At 38.6% G+C, this 27,075-nt stretch overlaps 1 protein-coding gene across 6 annotated transcripts in view; it reads left to right on the top strand.

Annotated features, from left to right (window-relative positions):
* RBMS3 (RNA binding motif single stranded interacting protein 3) overlaps positions 1-27,075 on the top strand; it is a 598,526-nt gene that overhangs the window by 432,052 nt on the left and 139,399 nt on the right. For all 6 annotated transcript variants that reach the window (XM_018075572.1, XM_018075575.2, XM_018075573.2 and 3 more), the window contains 2 exons: positions 12,277-12,434; positions 22,630-22,709. In XM_018075572.1, the coding sequence (XP_017931061.1) occupies positions 12,277-12,434; positions 22,630-22,709 (238 nt within the window). The remainder of the gene's footprint in view (positions 1-12,276; positions 12,435-22,629; positions 22,710-27,075) is intronic.

The following is a 27,075-nucleotide window of genomic DNA, read 5'->3' as shown; positions in this document are numbered from 1 at the left end:
GCTCCAGGACTCACCAGACTTGAGAGTTGTAACCTTGACAAATGTAGACTAAAAAGGCAAAATCTAAAAATTTTGTAATAATTCTAACCCTTTACTCTAGAATCTGCATTGGTTTGTACACAAAGCCAGCTTTGCAGGATCTGTTATCATGACTTTCAAGGATTCAGCTTATGCAAAGTAGAACTGTAGAATTCTTGAAAAACTTTTGTATTGGCTGAATTCCAGCTTGAAATACTTGGTGTTTATGTCAGGGGTTTGGGAGTATTGTGATTTTAAGTAGAGCAAAAATAATTATAAGTTTCTTTTTCAGATATTATTACAATCAAATTTTTTGCTCTGAAAATTTTACATATATTTAAAAATTAATTTGAACTAATTAGTGTAGCTGGCACTGCACATATTTTTTAAAAAACTGAAGTAAGCTGTGCTACTAAATATTGAAATACATGAAATACATGAAAATTGGATGTTCTAGTGCATATTTCTAAGGTGTTTTTTTAAGAGCACTTTAAATTAAGCTGTTAATTTAGTGTTATTGATGTAGTGCATATGGCAATTTAGGTTGAATTAGTTTTCTGTCCTCCATTATTGATAATGGAAAGTTTATACTATGGCCTGATTTCATGCTATGTCCTCTATAAAGCACATAATCTCTTTTGTGACCTTTTTATTCTCTGTTGCACATGCACAAATGCACCCTTTTTGTGGGACAGTATCATGTAAAACACAATTCAGTGAGAATGTGAATAGTAGGAGTTAAATCTTAAGATTCGTAGACTTTCTGTTGGGGAAAAGGACTTGACTCCTGTCTAAATGCGAGTAAGAGAATCCTGCAAAATATACATCAATTAACATGTCATTAGCCCAGTATAATGTAAAGCAAACAAACATACTTGAGGCAATATTGTCTAACGGGCAATAGGACGCTGTGTCTTAAGTTCACTGGGACACCATTGATTGAGAAATAAAAACAAATAGGTAAGGTGTTCAACTTAGATTGCAACTCATCTGGCAAATTAGCCTTTTGCTTCCAGAGGTCATCAGTGAGTTTCTGATTTTGGGTTCACAGCTAGGGGATTGTGTAGCATTTTCAGAAATTGTTATAAACAGCCATCAGGTCATCTGAGGTAATTAATTGATTCTTACTTATCAACAATAAAAATAACAAAACAGTCATTAAAACAGTGTGAAACAGAATATGGAGACAACTAAACATATTCAAAGCTAGAGTGACACAATGATTTTTGCAGAGGTTGATCTGCCTTTTTGGCTGCACTGCACTGTGCAAGTTGGAAACTGTGGAAATTTGTTTCTAGGAAAACTAAGAAGGAGTTTGACCTTGCAATACCAGAAGTATGAATAATAGGTTCTTATATCAGCCTGTGATAGTTCCAGTTAGGATTGTATTTTGTGGAAATGAAAGGGGATACCATGTATCTTATAGAATGTTCTGAAGGCAGCATCCATAGTGACTCAAGACCATATTTCCCACACAAGACAAAGGGCAAATCAAATCACCACTGGCAGGTGAAATGCATGATGGAAGGTTCTGCAGCAGCTCTGCACTGGACAGACCAATAACAATTTGGTTCCAGCAGTATTTGGCTTTAGCAAATGCTGTGCTGTCCATGAACAAACTTAATTAAAAGAAAGCTGAGTCCAGCTTACACAGCAGGCACAGCATTCTGATAGTTTGCACAGTGAGAAGAAATCCTGGGCATATATAAACTGTGAACTCTTTTAAAGTTCATGGTTTTAATTAAAACAGTACTTATAAATAATACTCCACTGTGGAGCTGATACAGATCTTTGTGACAAATAATTTCCTACAAAACTTTGTTCTTTTTCTCTTCATAGGTCATGGGTTTTAAGGATTTGCTTGTTTGCAATTTTTGGACAAAATTTGGTAGAGCAAATTTTAGCCTATGCCTTGTTTAAGAACTAACTGCAAAGAGTGTTTCAGTATTGGCACAGTAATGCTGGATGCCCAAGTTACATCTCTCTTTTCTGATTAGATGATCCCAGTCAAAGGATTTCTTATGGCAGGAGTTCTTTTCTTGGATCATTATAAAGCTTTGAAGTGCTTAAATTTACTTATGCCAATAACAATAAAATACTTCTGAAAATCACTGGGAAAATGCTTTTCTTCAGAACAGCACTTATGAGTGTTTTCTGTGTTTGGATGCAGAACTACTGTGTCTTTTCAGAAGGTGTCCTTGTTGTTAATAGGCTTTTTACAGGACTTGGTGATAATCAAGCTTATGCAGAAAATGGATACCACAAGTTTAGTTTTAGCTACATTTATTATGTTTGATGGATTTGGCTTAATTATTGCTGTATAGTGGTTGCATAATTATTCTGAGGCCAAATCTCCTGCGGCTCTTTGGAAACACCACATTGCTAATAAAGTTTGAACCATCATAGATTTAAAGTCAGGAAGGGTTGTGTACAGAAGAAAGATAATTTATGAAACATGTAGTCAGCACAGTCTAAAAAGGCACAGTGACTACTGTGAAGTCGATCTGTCAGGGTGAAAGAGATATTTAACATCTTGAGATGTTAAATCTTTACATATTGGAGCCTTTGGAAGACCATCAAACAACACGCAGATTCTTTTGAAGGTACCTAAGACAAAATAAGCTTCTTTGAATGTCCTCTGTTCTTCAATATTTTCCCTGTGAAATCTTCAGTGTTCAGACAGTCTTGGTTGAGGAGATAGCTCATGCTTCTGACAGTGCCCAGTACAAAAAATTTGAAGTGGAAAAGGGATAAAACCAGGCTCACTAGAGATAAGCCTGTGGACATCACACCAAGGTTTGAGGAACAGTGTGCTAGTGAGAGCTGCTGTCTCAGTACAGGTAGGGGATGGAGATCCATGCAATAGCAAGAATGCAAGGGTTGTTGATTTGTTAGAAACCACAGAAGCACCTGAGAATGGTCACATAATAATTAGGGCTTATCCCCAAAAAACCATGTCAGGATCAATAACCAACTAGAACTTAATCTGGCTACTGCCATAAAAGACAACAAAATATGCTTCTATAAATATATCAGCAACAAAAGGAGGGCTAAAGAGAATTTCCATCTGTTATTGGATGTGGAGGGGAAGAGTGACAAAGGATGAGGAAAAGATTGTTGTACTTAATGCTTTCTTTGCCTCAGTCTTTAATAGTAAGACCAGCAGTTGTTCGTGTGAGCTGGAAGGTGGGGATGGGATTAGAATTAAGCCCTTATAATTGAAGGGGAGATGGTTAGTGACCTGATGAGCATGGGGCAACCCAAGGATACTGAGGGAGCTGACAAAGTATTCATCAAGCCATTTTCTATCATTGCCCAGCAGTCTTGGTAAACTGGGGAGATCCCAGCTGACTGGAAGTTAGCAAATGTGACACCCATCTACAAGGGACAGAAGGAGAATATGGGGAACTACAGGCCTGTCAGCCTGATCTCAGTGACAGGGAACGTTATGGAGCAGATCGTCTTGAGCACAATCACACAGCACATGCAGAACAACTGAGGAATCAAGCCCAGTCAGGATGGGCTTATGAAAGGCAGGTCCTATTTGACTAACCTGATCTCCTTCTATGGCAAGGCAACCTGCTTAGTGGATGAGGGAAAGGCTGTGGATGCTGTCTACCTGGACTTTAGTGAAGCCTTTTGACACTGGATAAAAACTGGTTGACTGACTGAGCATAGAGAGTGATGGTGAATGGAGTTACATCTAGTTGGTGACTGGTCACTAGTGGTGTCTCTCAGAGCTCAGTACTGGGGACAATCTCGTTTAATATCTTTGTCAATGATCTGGACGAGGGGATTGAGTACACCCTCAGTCAGTCTGCAGATGACACTAAGTTGGGTGGGATTGTTGATCTACTGGAGCATAGGAAGGCTTTGCAGAGGCATCTGGACAGGCTGAATCAATGGACTTGGGCCAAAATTGTATGAGGTTCAACATGGTGAAATGCCGGATCCTGCACTTGGGTCACAACAACCTTATGCAACACTGAAGGCTTGGGGAAGAGTGGCTGGAAAGCTGCCCAGTGGAAAGAACCTGGGGATGCTGGTTGATAACTGGCTGAACATTAGCCAGCACTGTGCCCAAGTGGCCAAGAAGGCCAATGGCATCCTGGCTTGCATCAGAAATAGTGCAGCCAACAAGACTAGGGAAGTGATTTCCCTCTGTACTCTGCACTGGTGAGGCTGCACCAGGAATCCTATGTTCAGTTTTGGGCCCCTCACTACAAGAATGACATTGAAGTGCTGGAGTGTGTGCAAAGAAGGGCAATGAAGCTGGTGAAGGGACTGGAGCAAAAGTCATACAAGGAGCAGCTGAAGGAGCTGGGGTTGTCTACCCTGGAGAAAAGGAGACTCAGGGGGGTGAGTCTACTGTTCTCTACAACTACCTGACAGAAGGCTGTAGCAAGGTGGGAATTTATTTCCCAGGTAAAAAGTGATAGGACAAGAGGAAATGGCCTCAAGTTCCAGCAGGGGAGGTTTAGATTAGATAGTTGGGAAAATTTCTTCACCAAAAGGGTTGTCAAGCATTGGAACTGCCTGCCCAGGGAAATGGTGGAGTCCTCATTCCTGGAGGTATTTAAAAGATGCGTACATGTGGCAGTTAGGAACATGGTTTAATGGTGGACTTGAAAGTGCTGGTTTAAGGGTTGGATTTGATGATCATAATGGTCTTTTTCAACCTAAACAATTCTATGATTCTATGAAAGAGCTTTGGAAGGACTCTTGACAAGGAGGCCAACATCACTTTTACAAGTTTTCTTCAACTGTATCTGTTGGATTATGAATACTTAGTCCACTAATAAAATCCATGTAAAGTTTAGGCTTTCTATACAATCTTGTAAGCTTTTTGGTGTGCTGCTCAACAAGAGAGTGAAACCAGCCAGGATCAATAGTTAACTGGCCATTGATTTAGCTGTCTACACTGTTAAAAATCTGCTCACACAAAGGAATGCAAATAAGCAAGGAAAAAGTCAAAGGAAACCCTGGCAGCTGCACTTGATTCATTTTGTTCATCTCGTGTTACTGCAGTGATGGCTCAAAATATGTCATTGACAATTACAAAAGGCTATATGGTCTGGGCCATTGCTACGGCAAGTGTTTTATGTGGATTTGTTAGTTTGTTTGTTCCTTCTTATAAAAACAAACAAACAAACCATAATTAGAAGAAATCTTTGAAAATAGGGCTACTATGATTAATTAAAATCAGTGTATCTTCATTGATTGGAAAGCACCACATGAACTTACATGGGCAAGGTCTTCATCCCCAAACACTGCACTGTACCCTGTCCTCACACCTCTGCTGAGAACAAAGAAAAGGGTTTCCTGCCATCACTTCTCTGATACCAGGAGGTGGTGGAGTTTGGGGTGACTTTCTTTTAATTTGCACACCACTAACCCGTATTCATCCTGTCTAACAGTGATAAATAAGTTAGGAGCATCCTGCCATACTTGGACAGGTCAGTGAAGAGAGAACCTCTCTAAATGTTGCTTAAAGACATTAGGTATTAGAGCTGAAGTTAAATACCTGAATTGTAAATTTGGTAGCTTACTCTGAAAGCAAGACATCTTTTACATACGTGAAAAAATATTAATGTGGAAAAGCAGCAGGAATAAATGGAGTAACAAGAGAAAACAAGGGAAAAAGTCTTTTCTTTCAGACTTTTGGTGTGTGAATCAAATCGAATGCACATCAAATCAGCTTTTAAATGAATGTCTGTTTCAGATGCCTTGGAAAGTTCTCATGTTCTGCAGTACAAAAAAAGTAAATATTAAAAAATGAAACAACAAGAAGAGTTATTGAATGTGAATCTACTGAGAGAAAGTATTACATGCTTCCTCTAAATTTCATCTAAGCTCAGTGGCTTGTACAGAATCCAGTTTAGAAATAATGTAATAAACTGAAGATGAGACTGATGCTACCATACAGCTACAGTTTTCAAAACAGTGAGCAAACACAGGAGAATTTATGAAATTGCACATAAATGTTTCCATAGAAATTATCTGGTTTCATATAAATAGTTCCATATAAATATTTTTTCTGTAAAAAGTGTGACTATTTTTTTTCTTGAGGGGAGACAGAAGTTCAACCCAGATCTTTAAAGGAGAGAAGGAGTTACATGTGTAGGCTGAAGATCTGGGCAGTGACCACAAGGCAGAGATGACCTAGCCTAGGGAAAATACTGATTGAGGGTGATTTGAACTTGGGTCTAAAATGACAGGACCATACTTCTAAAAGTGGGCTGTAATATTGACCTGTGTCAATGTTAATATGATGAAGTCTGAATTTATTAAAGATAAGAAAAGCATATGATCTACTAATATAAATATTGATTGTATATTTTAAAAAAGAGTTCAGAATCTCGTATCTATCCACATATGAAGTTTTATTCCCAGAAAAAGTTTGGAAGATGGAAGAAGAAGTTGTTTGAACTCATAATCAGTACATAAGTTTCCTAGAGCAAGCTGCTCTAAGGAGAAATAAATTAGGTTGAATAAAAAGAATTGGTACATAAGGTTCCCAGATAAAACAAACACACTTGCTTACCAGCCCTAATGAGATTACAGATCATGAGAGGTTTGAGTTCCTTTTGGAAAAAAATAATGCAGCCAAAAACTGTCCACCCCTCCCTACACATGTGTTTTTAAAGAATGCATGACTAAATGTACTGCGTAAAGAGCCTCAGCCTCTGCTCACACCAGCAGGAATTGTTCTTTCAGCTTTTTATGCATTGCTTCCAAAGATTATCTCAAGATGGGAGGGAAAATCCCATCTGAACGTTGTCCTTTCAAAAGTGTCTGGGAGGGCCCAGCAGAGCAAACAGCAAACTTGGAGTTGCAGCATGCCCTCTGCTGGGTGGGTTTTTTTCTGTTTCAAATGCTGTTGGTGTAGTGCATTTCAAATCCTCTGCATTATAAACTTATTTTGCCTCCTTGGCACAGGCCTTGGGAGCTGAATGACTGGCCCAGTTCCTGTGAAAAGGCAGTGGCAAAATTTCTGGCTGTTTCCCCAGTACAACTGCTCCTGACTGCTGAACTCCAGAGCATTGCAGCAGGATGCCTGCAGCTGACTGCTGGAGTTGGTCTGAGCTAATCAAAAACTAACTACCGTTAGTTTGCAGTATTCACAATTTTAAACCTTCCTAGCTGTGATTTTGACTACTTTGAGAGTGTCTATCTTACACATCCACAGCCAGAATGACCCAACTGCAATGTATGCATGCAGCTAATGTCCCTAGAGCCCACAGGCCAGAGCAGCTGAGGTATTTGGGCTACAATGATGGTGAAACAGGCTGCAGTGGGAGCAAAGATAATTGGAAAAGGCCATGCACTTGTCTGCAGAGGACCTTAAATTGTCTTCATTTCTTTTTTTGTTGTTGGCTCACTCTGTGGCACTATGTACCCATAGTACATAGAGTACATGGTATTCTATGTACCCATACAGACTAGCACACATCAGGACCCCAGAATGAGCTTAGCCTAAAGTATGAGGCTGTGCCAGGATTTTGTGGGGTTGGGACTGACTGGATGAGTTCATCCTTGTTTATTTGGGGCTGTGGTGCAAATACAAATTGTACCTGGAAAATGTGACTGTCCTTGGGCTGTCAGATGGGAGATCTGAACTGAAACAAACTTCAGTGAGGACAGCCAGGAGCAGGCTTTTGATCGTGGCTTGAGATGGAGCTTGCAAATTTGCATACCTTGAGCATGATGCATCTGCAGCTGGCACATACAGCAGAGGCCACAGCTGCCTTACTACTCTCTTCGAGAAGCAGCAACTTGGCCTGGTCTAGCATCCATTATTTATCCCTATTTGGCACGCAGGGTCTGGGAAAGGCAAAGAAACTGTGCTGCAGTGAGCCTTCCACTGCTTCCAGCAGCGCCCTCCTCCTGTGAGCCTCCAGGACGGCAGTCAGCTGCAGTGGCTAGCCCTGGTCACCCTGGGAAGGCCCTTCTCACACATGGGGGATTAAACCCAAGAGGCTACTGTGCTGTGGGAAGACTCTGTTGACAGGTGTGTCATTCCCCCGTGCTGCAGGGCCAGCATGGTGTGTCTCCTGTAGTCTGCAGGGGTAAATTTCTTCACTGAAAGGGTGGTCAAAGATTGGAACAGGCTGCCCAGGAGTGGTAGAATCACTGTCCTTAGAAGTGTTAAAAAAACATGTAGATATGGTGCTTAGAGACATGGTTAAGTAGCAGACCCGGCAGTGTTAGGTTAATGGTTGGACTTGATGATCTTGGAGGTATTTTCCAACCTTAGTGATTCTATGATTCTGTGAAATCGGGACCAGAAAAGACCAGGCTCTGCTTGGCTGGTGGCCCCACTGCAGTGGCTCTAAGTCACCAGCTGCAGGGCATCTGAGGCACGATGCTGTTTGTGGTGAGTGTATGACTTTCTGCCACCCCACCCCTTTGGCTCCTGTCCAAACTGTTGGGGGCATGAGAGGAAACCACAGTTCTGAAGTGACTTTGAGTATGAAAAGAATGATTTTCAGCTCTCTCACTGATGACTGGTCAGTCAGTTCAGTTTGGGACTGGAGACAATAATGGGATTTTAGCATCCCTAGGTGGGAAGTAGCGTTTTTTAATGTTTGGTGAAAAGCCTTAGAAAGAATTAAATGAACCAAAGGGAATCTGAGCAGCCACACTGTGTGGATCCAGATACCACCACCAGTCCTACGACCTTCACTGAAGGCAGAAACCTCATTGTCAGGTTGGGATTATGAAAGGAATCATGAGATGCATGGACTTACAGTTCTGGTTAGGCTTATCTTGTTAACAATTAGGCGTATTTTGAACTTACCTTTGACACTGAGAAGCTCAGCAGTGGCACTGGGATGGGGAGGAGAATATCTCACGCAGGAGCTTGAGGAACCTGGGATGAATAGGCTTTGGCAAAATGAGAGACATATGTCAGCACCTTCACGCTGAAGACAGGATCTCTGCACAACTGAAAAAGGTCATGAGGAGCTTCAGTGCTAGAGGCTGGGAGGGGGCCAAGTCTGAGAAACACAGGGCCTTGTGAGGGTAGGTGACAGTGGGGTCTGGCTGCACTGTGACAGAGCAGCTGGGTTCCACACAGCTCCTGTAAAGCCTGTTCAGCTCCAGGCTGCATCACTATGAAGGCATTTCATCTTGTTGCAGTTTGTTGTGTGATATATGGCTTTTGTGAGGTGATATTTCTCTGTAAAGGAAAGGGATATTTCTCTAAATGTTATATTTGTATAGTAAGGAAAAATAATGTGGATTTCTTTTCCTTTCTTAGAAAACACTGTTATGTTGTGGAGGTAGCATGAGTGGCCTCATCTGTCTCTCTCTACTTACAGCTCTTATTTATCACATTGATAAAAGATAGGTTTAGCAAATCCTTATGAGAGAGTGACTATGGCCTGCTAGTCTTTCATTCATCCTCAGAGTGCAGCTAACTTTCCACAGATATTTAAAACAACAACATTTAATCTCTAGCACAGTTAAAAGGCTTATGTGTTCCTGGTTCAGAAGTGAGAGACACTGGCAATGGTTCTTGTTTATTTTACTTGTTTGTCCTAGTTTGAAAACTGAGTAGTCTAAAGAAAAGTTCTCATTTTCATATTCTGCAGGACTGAGTTGCTTCGGTGAAAGCAGAGGCTGTCATGAAGTTACTGATGCATAACTTAGCTTTTCCATGTTAGTCTGGCCTTTGGCTACAGGGATCTCATCTACATATTTTTTCTAAATATTGACAAGGGATGTCATTCCCTGAGCACTGATTGGTGGATTAATCAAAGTCCTTAACCAATGAATGGGTAGAGATTTGCATAACAGTGGAATTATTTCTGAAGAACAGTGCCTATCAGAATTGCAAACGCTTCTGCTTCAATTTGCTTCTCAGATGCCTCTGCTTTACCTACCTCTAGTGCTCACACTTTCAAAGTACTTAGTAACAATGAAGATGCTTCCAAATTCCTGAATCTTTTATTTTTTTTCTGTGGCTTTGGAGGTGAGGCCTGGGAGAAGTAAAAAGCAATAAAACTTAAACAGTTTGCAAACAGAAAAGGGAAAAAATCCAGGACGGGGGGATGGAAGGGGGAAAGAAGAAAGAAAATGCTTTGGATTTTTGTTTGCTTACTTTTCCCAAAACTAAAAGTGTGATCTGCAGCTCATATTCCTTTCTTTTCTTGCCTGCCTTCCCTCCAGGACTGTTTGCATTGTTTTCCTCACATTGTTGGTACTGTATCAGTTATGACCCCTTACCAACATCTTTTGGTACTGGACCTAGCTTTTATATCTGTATAAATGTAAATTGATTTGCAGGGAAAGATAACTGAAAAGGGAAATAATGTTTTTCTAGATTTGAGGTTTGTAACTTCAGTTCAGTTTGCAGTAAGTTCACTGTTCCTGTGTGTGGTGTTCCTCTCCTCTGCCCCTTAGTATAAGATGTGGTAAAAACTTTTATGGACAGCAGCTTGAAAACATGCCTATTTTTTTCTTTTATTTATTGATTTTTGTAAAATAGTGGAGAATTCAATGTGCATGGTAATGTGTTGTTTTGTGGGGTAATGAGTCTGGAGATGCAAAGTAGACTGCAGTGGGCATTAAGCGCTATGTCCAAAGGCAAGTGTTCACAGCTCGTAGGTCAGAATCCAAATTAAGCAGTAAAACAGTATTACACACCTCCTGATTTTTGACCTTTTTGGGGTACCCATTTTCGGTTTTCTGTCTCATCCAAAAAGGCTAAGATTTCTCCTAAGCCTGGGGTAAGAGAAGCTAAAATCTTGCTTTGGCTTCTGATTCTTGTATTTAGCTATATTAGACTTGGTTTAGTCATTCTTGTTCCTGCATAGATGGGGGTGTGAATCACAGCTTGAAACAATTTCTCCTTCCATTTTTGAGGTCTTGAATGTACAAGGCAGTGGTGGAGCAAACATCTTGGTTCTGTCCTGTCTTTATACATCTTCCAGAAACACAATGCGTGATTGTGTTTGACAAGGCACATCCTCAATGATTTTAATGGAGTGTAATTTGAAACTAGTTTAGTTAAAGCAGGGCAGATGGCTGCAGGACTGTGTGTAATTTCATAACAGTGCAAGGTTGCGGTGCTGCTGCAAAATTAGTAATCTGATTTTAGGACAACTCATAGCAAAAAGAGGTAATATTGTTGTCAATTCAGTGTTGAACAAGTACAAATTAATTCTACCCATTAAAATTTGTAATAAAAAGAATCAAAAAGTCTGTCTCAGAGAACTTTCTCAGGTAAGGTATTGTATGTTATATTTTTGGTTATTAAACAGTACCTGAAATTATGTAGTCATGCCTGATCCCAGTCAGCCTTGCACTGGCAAGTGATCAGATATTATGTTGTGCTTGTCTCAATGAAAATGGACAGAGCCATGAAAATTTGCAAGGGCTTAACCAAATTGATTTAATGCAATCAAGACCTGGTTGTCTGTAGACAAGGGTTTTATTTATTGCTGCAGTACACTTATTTTACATATGGCATCTATGCCTCTTCCATGTTTCTTTGCAGTAGTTCAGCAAGCAAGAATAGGAGTTGAAATGGTTGCCAAAATGGAAATGGAAAGTTTAGCCAAAAAGTCTTAAATAGAACTAGAAAGCTGCTTTCTATTTTGTTTTCTTAATTATTGATACAGCAGGCTTTGTCTTACATTTTAGTTCAATCTGAGAAAAAATGTGTTACACATCTCATCAGGACCTCAGGCTGAACTGCAGAACTTCCCCTCCTGCCCCCTGCCCAGTTAGGTCTTGTTGCTTATTATGGAGGAAGATATTTTTTATGGAAAAAAAAAAGGGAAAAGGTACTATGAAAAACATTCTGTGTTTTCAACCAACCTGGTTCATGATGAGCGGGTTGAATGGGAACTCTGCAGGCTGGAAAGCACATCTGCTTAAAATATGTGTTGAATTTTCATTCTTTATTTATGTTAACAGTGAGCACATTTGTGGAAATCACGTTTTCTTCACAATCTCTTTGCTAAATTAGGACACAAATCCAAGAACACTTGTGCATGAGAGTAATTTTCTATAAATGAGTAGTGTCACTGAGTTCAATAAGAGCAATCACGCACAGAATTAAGCACATGCATGAGAGTTTGAAGAAATTTGGCAAATATGTTGCTGTCATGAACAGATTGCTCAGATTTGCTTCTAATGCAGCTATAAATTCTTGACTTGGTCCTACTTTGGGTAGCCCTTGTTGTATGAGCCGTAAGCTATTCTATTGTGCTAAGCCTAACTGAGGATATTTCTCTTATTTTGTCATAGCAACAAGAGCAAGATCCCACAAATCTATACATCTCAAATTTACCCGTTTCCATGGATGAGCAGGAACTGGAGAATATGCTGAAACCCTTTGGACATGTCATTTCCACCAGAATATTAAGAGATGCTAATGGAGTCAGCAGAGGAGTCGGCTTTGCCAGGTGAAACCTTTACTCTTATTTTGATTCATGCACATTTTTTGGCTTTGGTCCTTCACAAATACTGTCTGTTCTGTAGCTGTGAAGTCTCACAGCTGTGGAAAATGCAGAGCAGCACCTTTATCAGGCTGCGTGTCTGTCCTTTCCACCCACCTGAAGAATACCAATGCAGAAGGACATTCATTTCTTTGCTTTAAAAAACAGTTCATTGTATGCAGGTATATGCAAATAAAAACTGCTAGGAATAGTGAGCTATCCATGCAGTATCAAGCTTGGATAATAATGAATGTCCTACAACGAGAAGCACACACCTGGGAAAGAAACCAAGGAGTGAGCTTAGGAGGCCCTGGGGTGCACTTATTGTGCAGTATTCCAGTACCTGAAGGGGTCCTACAAGAAATACAGAGAGGGACTTTAATGTCCCTTCCAACCAAAACCATTCTATGAAACTGTTTAAATATTTAGCAAAGATTTTGCAACAGGAAAAAGTAAATTTAGCAGTTGGAAGAGCAAAGGGTAGGAACTATAACTGAAGAAACATGTCTTCCTTGAAAGCTGCAGGGAACTGCAGCTATGAGAAGAGCTTAAGAAGAAATATTTGCATATAACAAGCCCTAACGGAGTAGTCAGATATTTTAGACAGAACAGGCAACATATTATTACCATGTACTTCATTGTTAGTACAGATAGACAAGTTTCCATGTTTACTCTCAGGGAATATTTACATAGATTCTCTTCAGCTTGAAAGATTCTCAAATCAAATAGTTTTCTTTTGAAAAACCAAGGAATAGAGTGCTATATATAGAAAGGTATTGAAAAAGCAAATAAGAAGAGAAATTTGCAATTCTCCTGTAAATCAGTCTTCTGCTTCAAAAGAAAAGGAAAAAAAAAACCCAAATCATTGTTTCTACAGAATATTCATAACATTGTGCTTTGTAGAGGAGGCAAAATGACTTCTTTGTCTTGCAAATTTCTCTGAAATACATCATATCATGGTATATCATGACACTTCTGTTCGTGTCACAGCACCACTGACTGAAATGAGGTACTGTATGATAAAAAGTTAGCTTGCAAGATAAGTGACGTTGTAGTATTACCTTTTTCCTTGATGTGAAAGATCATCGTGGACGAAAAATGTTAAGATAGTATTATCTGAATTCAAATGGAAAAAGGCAAAACATTTATGCTGAACGATGACACGCTGTTCCTTATGCATCCTTGCAGATAATACCATGAATTTTTCTAACTCACTCAATAAAGATTAGTCTAACTCATGGATAAACTCGCATTCTTAAAAATTGACTTAGTTTATGAAAATGTATTTAATTATGGAGCATATTTCAGGAGCCCTTTAATGATCTAACTTGAAGGTTGCGTAATTCACCATGCAAATGACAGTGGGGTAAAACCTTCATTCCATCAAAGTATACAGCAGACCTCCCACTGACTTGAGTGAGGCCAGAGTTAATCCAGGAATTTGGAACCACAGTTGAATGCTGACTCTCATCTTTGCAGAATTATCAATACAAGATTTAATTACATGACCAGCTGAACTTCTTTTTGTGGGGAATGCTATTTGGTATCTTTTTTTCTGCATGTCAGTCCAAATAGATTAATTTGTTTACCTTTGCTTGTAGTCATGAAGGTTTCATTCTAGTGTACCTACAGTATGAGCACATGTTAAGTGGGTACCAGTGCTGTACAGGTAGGGGATGGAAGCTGGATTTCCAGTCCAAATAATATTTTAGAAGTTCAGATCAGCAACCCATATGGGGATCCTGGCTATTGTACCTTCTGACTTGGGGCCTTTTATCACAGTATGTCTTTCCTCCTTGTGGAATGTGCTGTGCTGCTTAGCATAGCTCTTAACTGAGCCACAGAAACACAGGTGAAAAAGTTAAATTTGCATACACTAAAATGCTGCAGCATCCAGCAATTCTGAAATTTGATGTTTCAAAGTTATTAGTTAAGTGCTATGATGATTAAAATTCACTTTTTGAGTCTGCCCAATTATGGAAATAGTCAATCTCAAAATAAGTGTGTTCATTCAAAAGCAATCAGAAGTAAAGACTTAAGGTAAGGCAGCTATTGTCGCACTTTTCTCCTAAATGGGTATTATTAGCAGTTTTATAGTACAGCAGGTGGCTACTTAATCATTTATAACCAGGATAACTTCAAATGTTCTTGGATCAAAATTATCTGAGTAATGTCTGGCGACATTAAGAGCCTCCTTTAAAGTATGTGCATACAAAACTAGCTTGAAGTGAAAGTTAAGCTGTGAAAGTATTTCCTCTCTTTTTCGTCCCTCAAAAGCAACTGAACAGATTTTCCCAAAACTTTCCAGAGCCTTTCACTGTGGCCTGAGCCAACTGTGCCTGAGTACACCCCAGGAGAGATTTTGGGGAGAAGAGTTATGAGCAAGGGGCCAGAGAAGGGAAGCTTTAGACTCCGACTGTGGCTTCACAGAAGTGTATCCATGCTGTAAGCCCTGGACACCTGCCTCTACTGCACCTCTGCCTCATACTTTGTCCTTCAAGGCTACGCTACCTGGCTTCAGGTTCTCTGTGGGAGCTGGCATTCCACAGGGGTTGTGTTGCTGTTGTCATTTGGCAGCATGTGCTTCTGTTGACAGTGGCAAGCAAAAGCTGGGACTAAACACAGAGAAGAAAGAGAAATAAAAAGTAGGAGGGGGAAGAAATGCCAGGATATTGGAAAAAGGAGACACTGTGGATGAGAAGCTTTGAGTGCAGTCTGTCATAAGATTGCGTGTCAAAAGAGGGAATGACACAGTGTTACCCTCACACAGATTTCATCACAGCATTTAAATTTGTGGCTGTTTTTCTTAAATCCCTGTTGCTGGGAGTCATCTAATAATTTCAGCATCTGATCTCTCATTTTAAAAATATAAGTATATTCTTTAGAACTTAGAAAAAAATCATAGTCCTTCATTCTCAAAAAAAAAAAAAGAAAAACAAAAACAAAATGAAACAAAGCGAAAAAAACAAAGGGAAAAAAGCCACAGAAAGTGGATTTGAAGACTTATGTCAAGATAAAACTTTAAAGCTGATATCATATGAATTTGGCAAACAGAACATTAGTAGTGCTGTTGATGGTATGAATAAAAAGGCAATCAGGGGAGTGAGAAGGTCTTTCAGGGAGGCTGGAATTACTGGATAGGGAAAGGTACTGAGAGCATAGAGGGAAATATTTATCTTCATCCTGAAGATGTGTTGCCATTTATAAAGAGGTAATTGTATATGCTGAAAGACCTGGCTTTCCACAGGCCCACAAAGGATGAGTTCCAGATGTTGAGGTGGGAGAAGATAAAGAAATAACACAATTATGGTGGAGGCAAAGCAGTGGTGCTGTTTTGCCAAATGAAAGGTGGAATATTTAGAAGGGATTTCTGAGAATCAGTGATGATGCTACTTTGGAGACAGAGAAGTGTCAGCAGCACCACGGGATGAAGAACATCCAGGCAGTTTAAGGATGCATTCATGAAGAGGGAAAATGCTTTGTTCTTCCTTATTCAAGGGTTTAATTGAAGGCAGTTGAAAAGGTGCTGTAAATTTAGCTTGAACAAATCCATCAGCTGGGGCGGTAGTGCAGGCTTAGATATTGTAAGGATCATTCCTACTGTCAGTCAGAAGAATGATCTGTCACATCCTATGTCTTAGCCAGGAAATTGCTTTATAATTTAATGTCTCAGGTGAAACTGGAAATCCCAAATGTGCCCCAAAGACTTTTTGTGATATCTGTAAAACATTCCAATGCCTGTGCTGCTGAAATTCCATTGAAAGGCCTGTCTGAAAGGAGAGCAACACTGCAGGGTGCTGGGGAGGTCTGTATGAGGAGACTCTCACATTTTCATCTGGTATTGCAACCTGGACCAGATTTTGGTACACTGTGTACACCCCTAAGAAAATTGATAGGCATGGAACTGCACTTTCAGGGAGAAGCAAACTCCAGAGAAGGACAAGTGGGTCAGGATCCCTAGACAAATATCAGTGGGACTCCATAAGATAAAAATGGATATGAAGATCTGAAAGGTGATGAGGGTGGAACAAGGAAAGTTAGGAGCCATCAAATAATTTGGCTGAACAATTTGCATAATCAAAGCCTGAGGTGTTTTGAGTTTAATTGAAGAACTCCTTGGGACATGGAAAAGGGAGCAAGGAGACGTTGGGATATACCTCGGGGGAGGGCTTAACTGGTACCTATTAAATAAAAATTGTTTTTTATAAACCCATAGTAAAATACCATTCAAGTACTATATAAGTATCCTCCCTATAGAGACAGTAGTATTAATAATACCATACATACATGTGCCACACTTAGCTGAACAGCAGAAAAGGCATTTTGTAGGTCCTTTAAAGTGATAAAGTGCAAAGAAAGTGTTAGAAACCACTAACTTTTTTATTTTGTTTGCTGTCTTGTAACTTAAAATGACCTTGCAAGATTCACTCCCCCAAGCGACATTTTATAACGAAGTCATAAGCTTCTGAAAACAGAAATTTATGATGGAAATGCTGACAGTCAGACAGTCAAGTATTGCACTGCTGGCGGGCACCAGTATAATACTTAACCTGAGACTGTGAAGACAGTAGCATAAATCAGCCTGGCTCTGTGTGGAAAAGACTGTGTTCATACTATTCTTTTTCAGTAACATGAGAAAATTTGTCCAACACAAACTGTCATAAAAGAATGTTATGATGCTGTTCCAGCAAACGACCGAAATCAAGAGATTCTCAATTAGCTGTCACCTCAGAGCAAAGGTACACATCAAGGAGACTCTTCTGTCCCTTTGTAAACCAGCTGGAGGGGTCTGTATGAGGCATTTAAACACTCTGGGTGCATCTTTCATGATTTCTCAGTATAGTGTAGGTGTCATTTAGTTTTATTAGATCTCTTCTGAACCAAAGAGATTTCTCTATAGAGAGCACTGTAGATACAGATACTGTAGTGCAGAGATACTCAGGCAGCTCAAGATGGTCACCTTGGCATACTGGGTCATTCTGCAAGGTATAGAATGGACCATATCCCCAGAGAAGAGGAGTGGTTTCTGTATTTATATATTTATCTGAGATAGTAAACAACCTTCTGTTGTTCAAGCAAAGAGGTGAAGAATATACAGGCAAGACATGTTGGGAAAAGTTACAATTTGTGAGCAATGAGGAGAACTTGTCAAAATAAATCTCTTCTTAGGCTATAAGTGACAAAGGAAATAGTTTTTTCCAGCATAAAATGGATTCAACCCAAAAAGTACAAACATCTTGAAGCAATCTCTTACCAGCTGAAGAGTTGGGGAGATATAATACCTAAGTCAGTTACAGGGGAGGAGAAAATCACAAATTGCGGCAATATCCAGATCTTAGAATGTCTGGAATTAAAAGACCAAAGTAAATTAAAAAATAAGTGAAATGTTTCCATAGAAAGATGAAGAGTAGAACATAAAGAGGCACTAAGAAACCTCATGCTAATCAAAACTATCTTGTACCTTTAGAGTATTTGAGACCAGAAGATCATTTTGCCTGACGTCTTTTATATCATAGACAGTTGAAATACTCCCAGTTACCTAATATTGAGGTAATACTTGCCATTTACTAAAATAAGACTTTCAGAAGTGATTTGAAGCCATCAACCAGAAAAAAAAGAAGCACTTGTTTTCTGTCTAATGTCTGCCAATGGATCAACTTCCTTGCAGTTAAATGTTTCTGCCTAATTTCTCTTTCAAATTTGTCTAGTTCTTGTCACAACTTCCTCAGGAAGATTAAGGCACTACTTGCTACCTAGTTTATCCTCCCCACAAAGATACTTATGCACTGCCAGCAGACTGTCCCTCTAGTGATCTTTTTGATATGCTAAAGAAATTGAGTTCTTTGGTGTGTATTCTGACTATGACCTCAGTTCTTTGGACGGTATAATACTGCTACTGCCTACCTTCCATCTTTGCAAAATGCCTTAAATAGTAAGGAAACACTGTCCTCCAAGATTTATTATTTCTGCTCTTATAAACAAAACCAATATTCATATGTAGATCATAACATAAATGTGGTAGTAACAATTAAATCTTTAATAGTTACTCTGGATATAAAAAGATATAGTCCTGATTCTCATTTACATTATTATTATTAAGCAAAGTGACTATAGGGTATATGTAAAACAAACCCACATTTTTCCACTGACTGGTAATTACATGGTACTGAATATTTCTAGGTAATAATTATGTAATCATCATGTTATTCTGTATATATAAATTTTTATTAAATTTTATCTTGACACAGTATCAATCCATATAATAAACATGGTTTATGTTTATGCTTTAGGGTTTTTTTTAATAATTTTCTTTTCCTCTTCTCTTCTCTTCTCTTCTCTTCTCTTCTCTTCTCTTCTCTTCTCTTCTCTTCTCTTCTCTTCTCTTCTCTTCTCTTCTCTTCTCTTCTCTTCTCTTCTCTTCTCTTCTCTTCTCTTCTCTTCTCTTCTCTTCTCTTCTCTTCTCTTCTCTTCTCTTCTCTTCTCTTCTCTTCTCTTCTCTTCTCTTCTCTTCTCTTCTCTTCTCTTCTCTTCTCTTCTCTTCTCTTCTCTTCTCTTCTCTTCTCTTCCTCTTCTCTTCTCTTCTCTTCTCTTCTCTTCTCTTCTCTTCTCTTCTCTTCTCTTCTCTTCTCTTCTCTTCTCTTCTCTTCTCTTCTCTTCTCTTCTCTTCTCTTCTCTTCTCTTCTCTTCTCTTCTCTTCTCTTAAATATTCCCTATTACTTATAACAAAACATAATGCCTGCTTTGGTGCTATGGTCTGTAGAGAGAGTAATATAAAGTTTTTAAATTAAAATAAATATTCAGCAGCAAGATGTGAACATCAAATTACTTGGTACTGATACTTGTTTAAGCATACCCTGTTTTTGTTTGGGATTGGGTTTTGGTTGTTGTTTTTTTGTTGGGTTTTTTTGTTTGGTTGGTTGGTTGGTTTTTTGTTTGTTTGGTTTGGTTTTTGGTTTTTTGTTGTTCTACTAATCCTATTGACATATCTTTAATTTAAAAACTCTGACTAGAAAAAAAAATCATAAAAACACTGTACAGATTTTTAAAAATTTACTTCCTTTCAAATAGAATAGAATATAGACAGTCTCATTACTTATGCTGTATTTGGGAACTTTAAAACTTAGTTTCCAGAACTGGGAGATATATAGACACAGGTAAAAATAAATTCTCATGGCTTTACTAGTTTATTTGGGTTTAGATCATTACCTGTGGCTTTAAAAAATCATAAAAGTCTATGGCTTTGATAATTTTTCTCCTACAGTGCATTTCCTGGTTCAAAGTAATGCTCAGATGCATTATAGTTATCCCTCAATTGCATTTAAACATGCATTATTGTCTTAGATCCTCTTATGATCAGCACCAAAAACATACTGTTGAAAGGAATTTGAAAATACACTTCACAAATTATCTAATCAGAAGGAAATTTCTAATATCATGTGAAGCTGATGTACTTCTCTTTCCAGCAGGAGTGTTGAATACCTGTATCTTTCAATAGAAGTGTTTGAAGCATCCAAGATATTTATCTTTTATCCAGAATATTATATTTGGTCATATTTTTGTTCTATCAATTATGAAAAAAGCCCTAATATTAAAAAAATGTATTTTAGAGTGCTCTTCTCCCAGGTTTACCTGGACTCCAATGACATTGTTTTATAGAAAACCTGTCCCCTAGAGGCTTTTAACATGTAACAATTCCATTAGTGATATTTTTATTAAATAATAGTCTCAAGCAACATTTTGAAACATGTCTATCTCAGATGAGAAGAATAATTCCAAACATGTTCTACAGCAGAGGAGTGCCACAGCTTTTTGAAGAAAAAGTAGATGGAATTTATTAGTGGGGACCTGAGAAAAGTATATTTTTATTGGGCCTCTGCCTAGATATGGCTAATCTTTATGGATAAAACGAGAGAAAGTGTAATATCTGAATCGATGTGTGCAGACAGGTTCAACTCACGTGTAGGTGCCTGCCATAGACATTGCCACCTAAGTGGTTCATGTTGATCAGAATTTTAACTAAACTAAAACGAGGGTCTTGTTATAGCAAGTATCATACAACTTTAGTAATATATGTACTTGCGCTATGCCTCTGATTCTTCCCAGTCAGTCAGTGGGCTAATCATCTTGAAGAACACAATTTGAATGGGTTATTTCTAAAAAAGGAGTATTGTGGGCAAGTGTAAATTATAATTTGTACTTCAGTGGCCCTGTGATAGATGCCATCCTGATTAGTGAGTGGCTATCTGACCAACCGTGGCACGGCCGGGAGGGAAGTCTATCCCCACAGGCTCATACTGCAGGAAGCACGCGAGGACTCAGGTGGGGCGGATGAGGGATGGATGCAGTTGTTACTCAGCAACACGTCTGAAGGGAACATGTATAGAGGGCTTTGTCTATTGTGCTGCCTTTTCAAACCGAGTCGATAATGCCAGTGTCGGTTTCAAGCGAAGCGTGTGCCAGATTACAGATAGCTGGCAATGGCATTTGAGAACCGCTAATTGTGAAACTTGAGAAGAAAATGTGCACATTCTTTTTCAGAGTGCTATTCGAATGATGGCCTTTTTATCCCAGAGCACTGTGGGTTTCACTTTTATTCTCTTCCCTCATAAAATGCATGAAGTGCACTGAGTCTCTTTCACTTGGCAGCTTATATATTGCATTCTTTGCAAGGACTGCTTTGGCTTGTTAAAATGTACCCCATGTATTAAAATGAAATTGTCACTGCTGTGTGGTGCAACATAACATGGTTTGACACCAAGTGCCTGCAGCTACAGAAAACAGACTTTTATTGCATTTATTCTTTCAGAGACAAGAGTCTCTAAAGGTTCGGTGCAGACATTCACTTAGTTAAATCTGAATGAAGCCAAAGTGAACAGTCTAAGTCGCTGTCTTTGTGCTTGTAGAAATAGCTCAGCCCACATGATATGCAGTGATACAACATGGAAGGGGCAATTTTTAATTACTTCACTTGAAACAAAAGGATGAAAGACTTTGACTTCCTCAAAGACTTAAAACAGGCAAGCAGGATCCTTAAATTAGTTTTTTTCAGTGGTATGGGGTGGTCCTTCGAACTCTGGCAAAATTGTATCCTGGGAGACAAACTGCTGCTGCTGTATGTGAGCCGCTCTTTCCAAAAACCAAATGCCATGAAGCATGGTGGATAAATTCATTTAAACAAGATATAGACTGGTGAGAAGTAAGCAATATATGTGTCAGTGGAGTTATTTTATGGAGAGCACCTGGAGGTAACCACTGGTGTATTGAAGGAGCGCTGGACATAACACTATTTTTCTAAGAAATTATTAGCTTTACATTTCTCTCTTTCCTCTTTTCAGAGTTTCTGTACCCGCTCTGTAGCAAAGTCAACCGTTCTCTGAACTAGTATGCAGTTAATTTACAAGACCTGAAAGAATGGTAATTTCCCAGATGTGGTATAACCATGATTTGGGATTTGACTAGTAGCTTTGTATTCCTTATATTTCTTAAAAAATATGCATACCAATTTACTCTTAATGCTTTAATGTCTCAATACTGAAAGTTATCCTGAGGTCATATGAGATGAAGGGTAAGACATTTTCCCTGCCAGCATTACATGTAAATTATTATCTTCACCCAGTATTTGGCTTCATGTTGTAATGGACATATATGCATTGCCTTTGGTTTTGCTATACAGTCTGTCTTTGCAGGTTGTTTTTTAACATTGTAATCCTCAATAATTGTTGTTTCATCCTCTGTGTTCTTCTCCAAATTCTGTAATTCATTTCTTTTGTTTGAAGTTATTTTGAGTATACGAGGAGTCTACAAACACATCTTTTGCCTTTCCAAGCAGCACCTGAGAGCATAAAGACTCTCCTTGTTCAGGGTGATTCCCCAGAGGGAAGAGGGGACTGTTCATTGACACTGTTGCAGCTCACACACAGCCGGGAGTGCAGCTGCAGACTGTGAGGGTGGCAGGTCCTCCTCCCAAGTCACACTGTATCATAATGAGCTCAACTCGTTTCTCCACAGAAATCAGCAAGAGCAGCTTTGAAGATTTCTCTCAGCATCTGTGCTTGTCCTTTTTTTCTCCTTTTGCTTTTTGTTTTTGCTGACTGAGTACTTTCATAATATTCTAGTAACACATATAGGCTCTACCCATATTCCACTCTCTTCTCTTTTCCAGAATGGAGTCTACAGAAAAATGTGAAGTAGTAATTCAACATTTTAATGGCAAATATCTGAAAACCCCACCTGGTCTACCAGGTAAGTCTAGCCATCATTGTGAAATTTAAAATTCACTGAAGAGTTCAGAATACAGAAATACTGAAATTTGTGTTGAGAGTGTCTTAAATTACTGCCCCTGCTAAAAGGACATATAACTTCTCTGGTTGAAGCCTATCATTTATGACCTGTAGCATTTTCTTTCTTGCCCAAGTTTGTATGCTTCAAGAATTTGTGCCTGACAGCAGTAAATTTAAGAACATATAACATTAATGTTGTTGTTTAAATGTTTTTAAATGTTGTTGGGTTTTTTTCCCCAATTAGAGAGGCTACATAATGCTGGTGCTTTTCTAACAAACTAGTAATATACTTAGATGAGCAACTATGTTATAGGTTATAAAATAGCCAGGATTTCAGGTTGTAGTAACTTTATATTCTTTACACTTACTGGTTAGTGTTGCTAAATATACTTTTTTATACCATTTGTACTTGCCATAACTTACTGAAATCTTAATGTTTTCTCATAATACCCATAGAATACTCTCATTGGTGTATTCTTTCATTGCCACATTGAAAGTCAAGTTTCAGCCATTTTTTTGTTTTTCAAATATTCAGCTGTCATCTGTGTGTCCCTCAGCTGTGCAAAGTTTAGCGATCAGTTGCCTGATACTTAGTGCTTGACAAGACCTCCTCAAGGCCACAGATCTGCAAAGATATCTCATTTGGATTGTCTGAAGAGCTGCATCCAATGTGCAGGAAATAATTGCAAGAATTGTGTCCTAAGTTATTATCTCTTTCTCCCTCCCCCTCCCCAAACTTTCATTAAAATATTTCCTTTTTTGGTTACTTTCATTAAATTCCTCCTTATTCATTGCCTAGTTCTTTGTACAGAAGATGCACTAAATACTCTAATTAAAAAAGAGCCATCTGCACAGCTACTGTGTACATTAATTGAGTGCTGCAATGCACATATAACCTTAGTCATATCACCTTCATGAAAGAATATAAAGCTTTTAGTACATGCTGCAGGACTCCATTTTATGATTTTTTTTTTGAAAGTAGTCACTGACAATTTTTCTCAGCACCATCTAATGAATTACACCATCAGCTTTGTGAAGGGCAACAGAATTGGGCTGCATAGAACAATGGGCAAAGCAACATAGGCAGAGAACTTAGCATGCTATTCTGTATGCATACATTGAGTCCCAGTAGTAATCTGTTTAATATCATAGCAACACCCAATGGAAAGAGTGTGAATAGCAAGGAATTAGTAAGTCCAGCTTTGTCATGATAACCCTTTATGGTCACATTCCCAATTGTCTCAGAGAGACATCATTAGATCCAGAAATAAAGTAGATGTTCTTACAGAGCCTGCTTGAGACAAAAAAGGCTACATGGTAAAGAATGAAAGCTAGAAATTGAAAATAAATTTTCTTTTTTCCTTCTTTTTTAATTTTTTAATTAATCAGGAATATACTGGGTATTCAACATGAACAGTGTGGAATATCAATATAGGAGTCTTGATAAGATAGCATGATTACTTCTGTTCCAAGAGATACACTGAAATTAGATTTTAATGGCTATAATTTTTGATGCTTTCTTGAAGGACATTAATCAGCTCTTAGTTTCTTGAAGAAGGTGTCCATGTGGAAAGATTATCTACAAAGTTTCTCTTGTGATTATTTTTATCAGGTGGCATTTAGTTGCAAGGATTATTTGGGAAGTTACAATTTTAAGAGTTTTTATTTACCTGAGTACTGTTCAGACTCAGGTATAGCCTAAAGCATCTTGTGACAAAGTCACTGAACCAGTAACTGAACTCACTCAACTATGCACTAGGTAAGATCCTATTTTGTACTTAAGTTTTGGGAGACAGATTTTGTAGCTCCAAACACAGAGCATTAGAAATTGTCATAGGGTATTTAATCCACATAAAATAGACTATTTGTGCCTCATTATTAGAGTAGGGCACTCTTTAAAACCATAATTATAAGATTTGTTGTATTCAACACTTGCAGTTGAGGTGATTCAAAGGATCATATTAATTTACCTTTGATCCAGTGCAAAAGAATACTCACTCTTAGTTTCTTCTTCTTGACATAGATTCCTGTTAAGGCTTGTACTCGGTTTATACATCTGTGCTATGAACCTGTATTTAATACTCAGCAAAGATAGGAGTGTCTCGCTTTATTCCCCTCTTGGCAGTTGCTTATCTTCCTGCATGGAAGAGGAAGGAAAATCAAGTCTCCTAGTGTACTTGGAAAATCACAATCAGAGTCTGAAAATGATACTCCCATCATCTCAGTAATTGGCATAAAAAGAGAATCATCTCTAGTTATTGCTGTGACCTCTTTATGGATAGCAGTTAAAAATGAGGAGCTGGAGAACATTAGCAGAAGTATGTCACACTATCTGTTACTAACCTCTGCTTCTCAGAGACCTACTCTTGCTGAGAGAGGAAATGAATCAATCCTTTTAGGGTTAAATTACATTGATTTTGGATTTTCAACTGGATTTCTTTCAGGTGTAGCAGTGAACTGGGAGGGATTTGCATTTTTGTCCACATCTCTCATCCAAGCTGTAGTGTTCTGGTTCAGGTTTGCCAGCTAATAGAAGGTTACTTGAGGCCCATCAAGAAGGAAATCAGCCTGCTGCAGGCCATTTTGTACTGGCCTGAGGCAGTGGGATTGTGAATCAGACAAATCGTTTTGGCAGCTCACTTCCATCTGTGCTGTGTTCCCCAATTGGATTCCCCGAGTTGTGATCCTGGTGTTATGTCACCCATACATCTTGTGGGATGTATGTTTGTAAGATTACCATGTTTACAGGATAAAATGCTCATGTGTTCCAGGGACAGTTTTGCCTGATTACCAAGTCATGATGGAAGAAGGACTGGAGTAGATAGCTTTCACATGATGCTGAACAACCTGTCAGAAAGATTGGACACTATGGCTTTGACTTTCTTGGCAGAATAAATTGTGGACCATGACTTAGTTATATCTGCCCAAACATTAATTTTGGATACAGAACTCTTTTTCAACTGTTGGGTTTTTCTCTTGGCAAATGAGATGTAAATTTAGTTGGATATGTATTTTTTTTACAACATTTTTTTTGTGTTGTTGGAAGTAAGAAAGAAGTTACAAGAGAGTAACTGTTGTGTATCTGGATTTTTGAGTCCAAGTACATCTAAGCTGATCCAGCCCAACAGTACAGCAGGAAAGCAGTGTTGCATCTTCAAGAAAAGGAGGGTACACAGGACACTCTGGAGACTCTGTATTCTGCATGTTCCCAAGGCAAAAATACATTTATCCCTGTTTGATTTTCTAACTTCAGTTACTGCCTGTTGTCTCTTAAAAATCACAGAACTGAGCACTTGCAGCTCCAAATCACTCTGCTTCAACTCAGTGATAATGTACGGGTTATTTTCTGACTCTTGAAATATTTTGCTCATCAGTTGTATAATTCCTAGATAAATTGAGCAGTATTGTGTCTGTGTTAGTGAATTATTCTCATTAAGGATCCTTCTCCATCTGACTCCTTGGCTTCATTCCATTCCAAAAGGATTGTTCCACTGTCCTGCTTGCTCAACTAATAAGCATTTCATGATGTTCAGTCTTAGATGTACAGTACAAAGTAATTGGTTGGCCCATAAATAATTAGTTAATATCTTTGCATTTCTTTCAGACTGAGAAAGTACAGTTGTCTCCAGAAATCTGCAAAATCTCAGTGCCTGGCAGATTCCATGTGAACTTCATAAATATTCTGTGTAGCTTTGAGTGATTATTATTTTAGTGGGTTTTATTTGTGAGGTTTTTTTGTTTTCCCTTTACTAGCACTGCTTTTCTGAGATAAATAGACCAAGGCCTGCTGGGTATATTTTCTCCCTATAGAGAGTGCAGCCTTATGTGAAACTTATTGCATAGGCCCCACATTGCCACTCTGTAAGAGAAGTCAGCAAATTAATGCATCAGACTATGGCACTGTACGTCTCCATCAAGATGTGAAGAGCACTACTAATGATGAAGGTAGCTTGCTCTCTCTTTCAGTGCTGCATCTATTTTCATTGGTGAATATGAAAATCCTGCTAATCTATGACATCTTGCAATCACTGAATTCAAGTAAAAATTCCTAGCTTGTCTGTCAGTAACAAATTGATTTCTCTTTGGATGGGCAAGCTTAGGGTATGATATTTACACAGAGCTTTTGTTCGTCTCCCAGTATCCTTGGGTGTCTTTAGATAACTTCATTTTCTCTTTCTGAATTAGTGCAAAGATTTAACAAGTTCTTACTTTTCTCTCTGGAATTTCATGGGAACATGCCTCAACTGCGGTAATTATCCTCTGCTGATGCATCCATTATGCTCCCTCACAGCATTTTCTAGTCATTATAGTACTTCCTAAATTTCATT

This window comes from Manacus vitellinus, unplaced genomic scaffold (assembly GCF_001715985.3).
Source record: "Manacus vitellinus isolate BGI_N305 unplaced genomic scaffold, ASM171598v3 scaffold_3_pilon, whole genome shotgun sequence".
Taxonomy (NCBI): Eukaryota; Metazoa; Chordata; class Aves; order Passeriformes; family Pipridae; genus Manacus; species Manacus vitellinus.
This window is presented reverse-complemented; position numbering and strand designations above follow the sequence as displayed.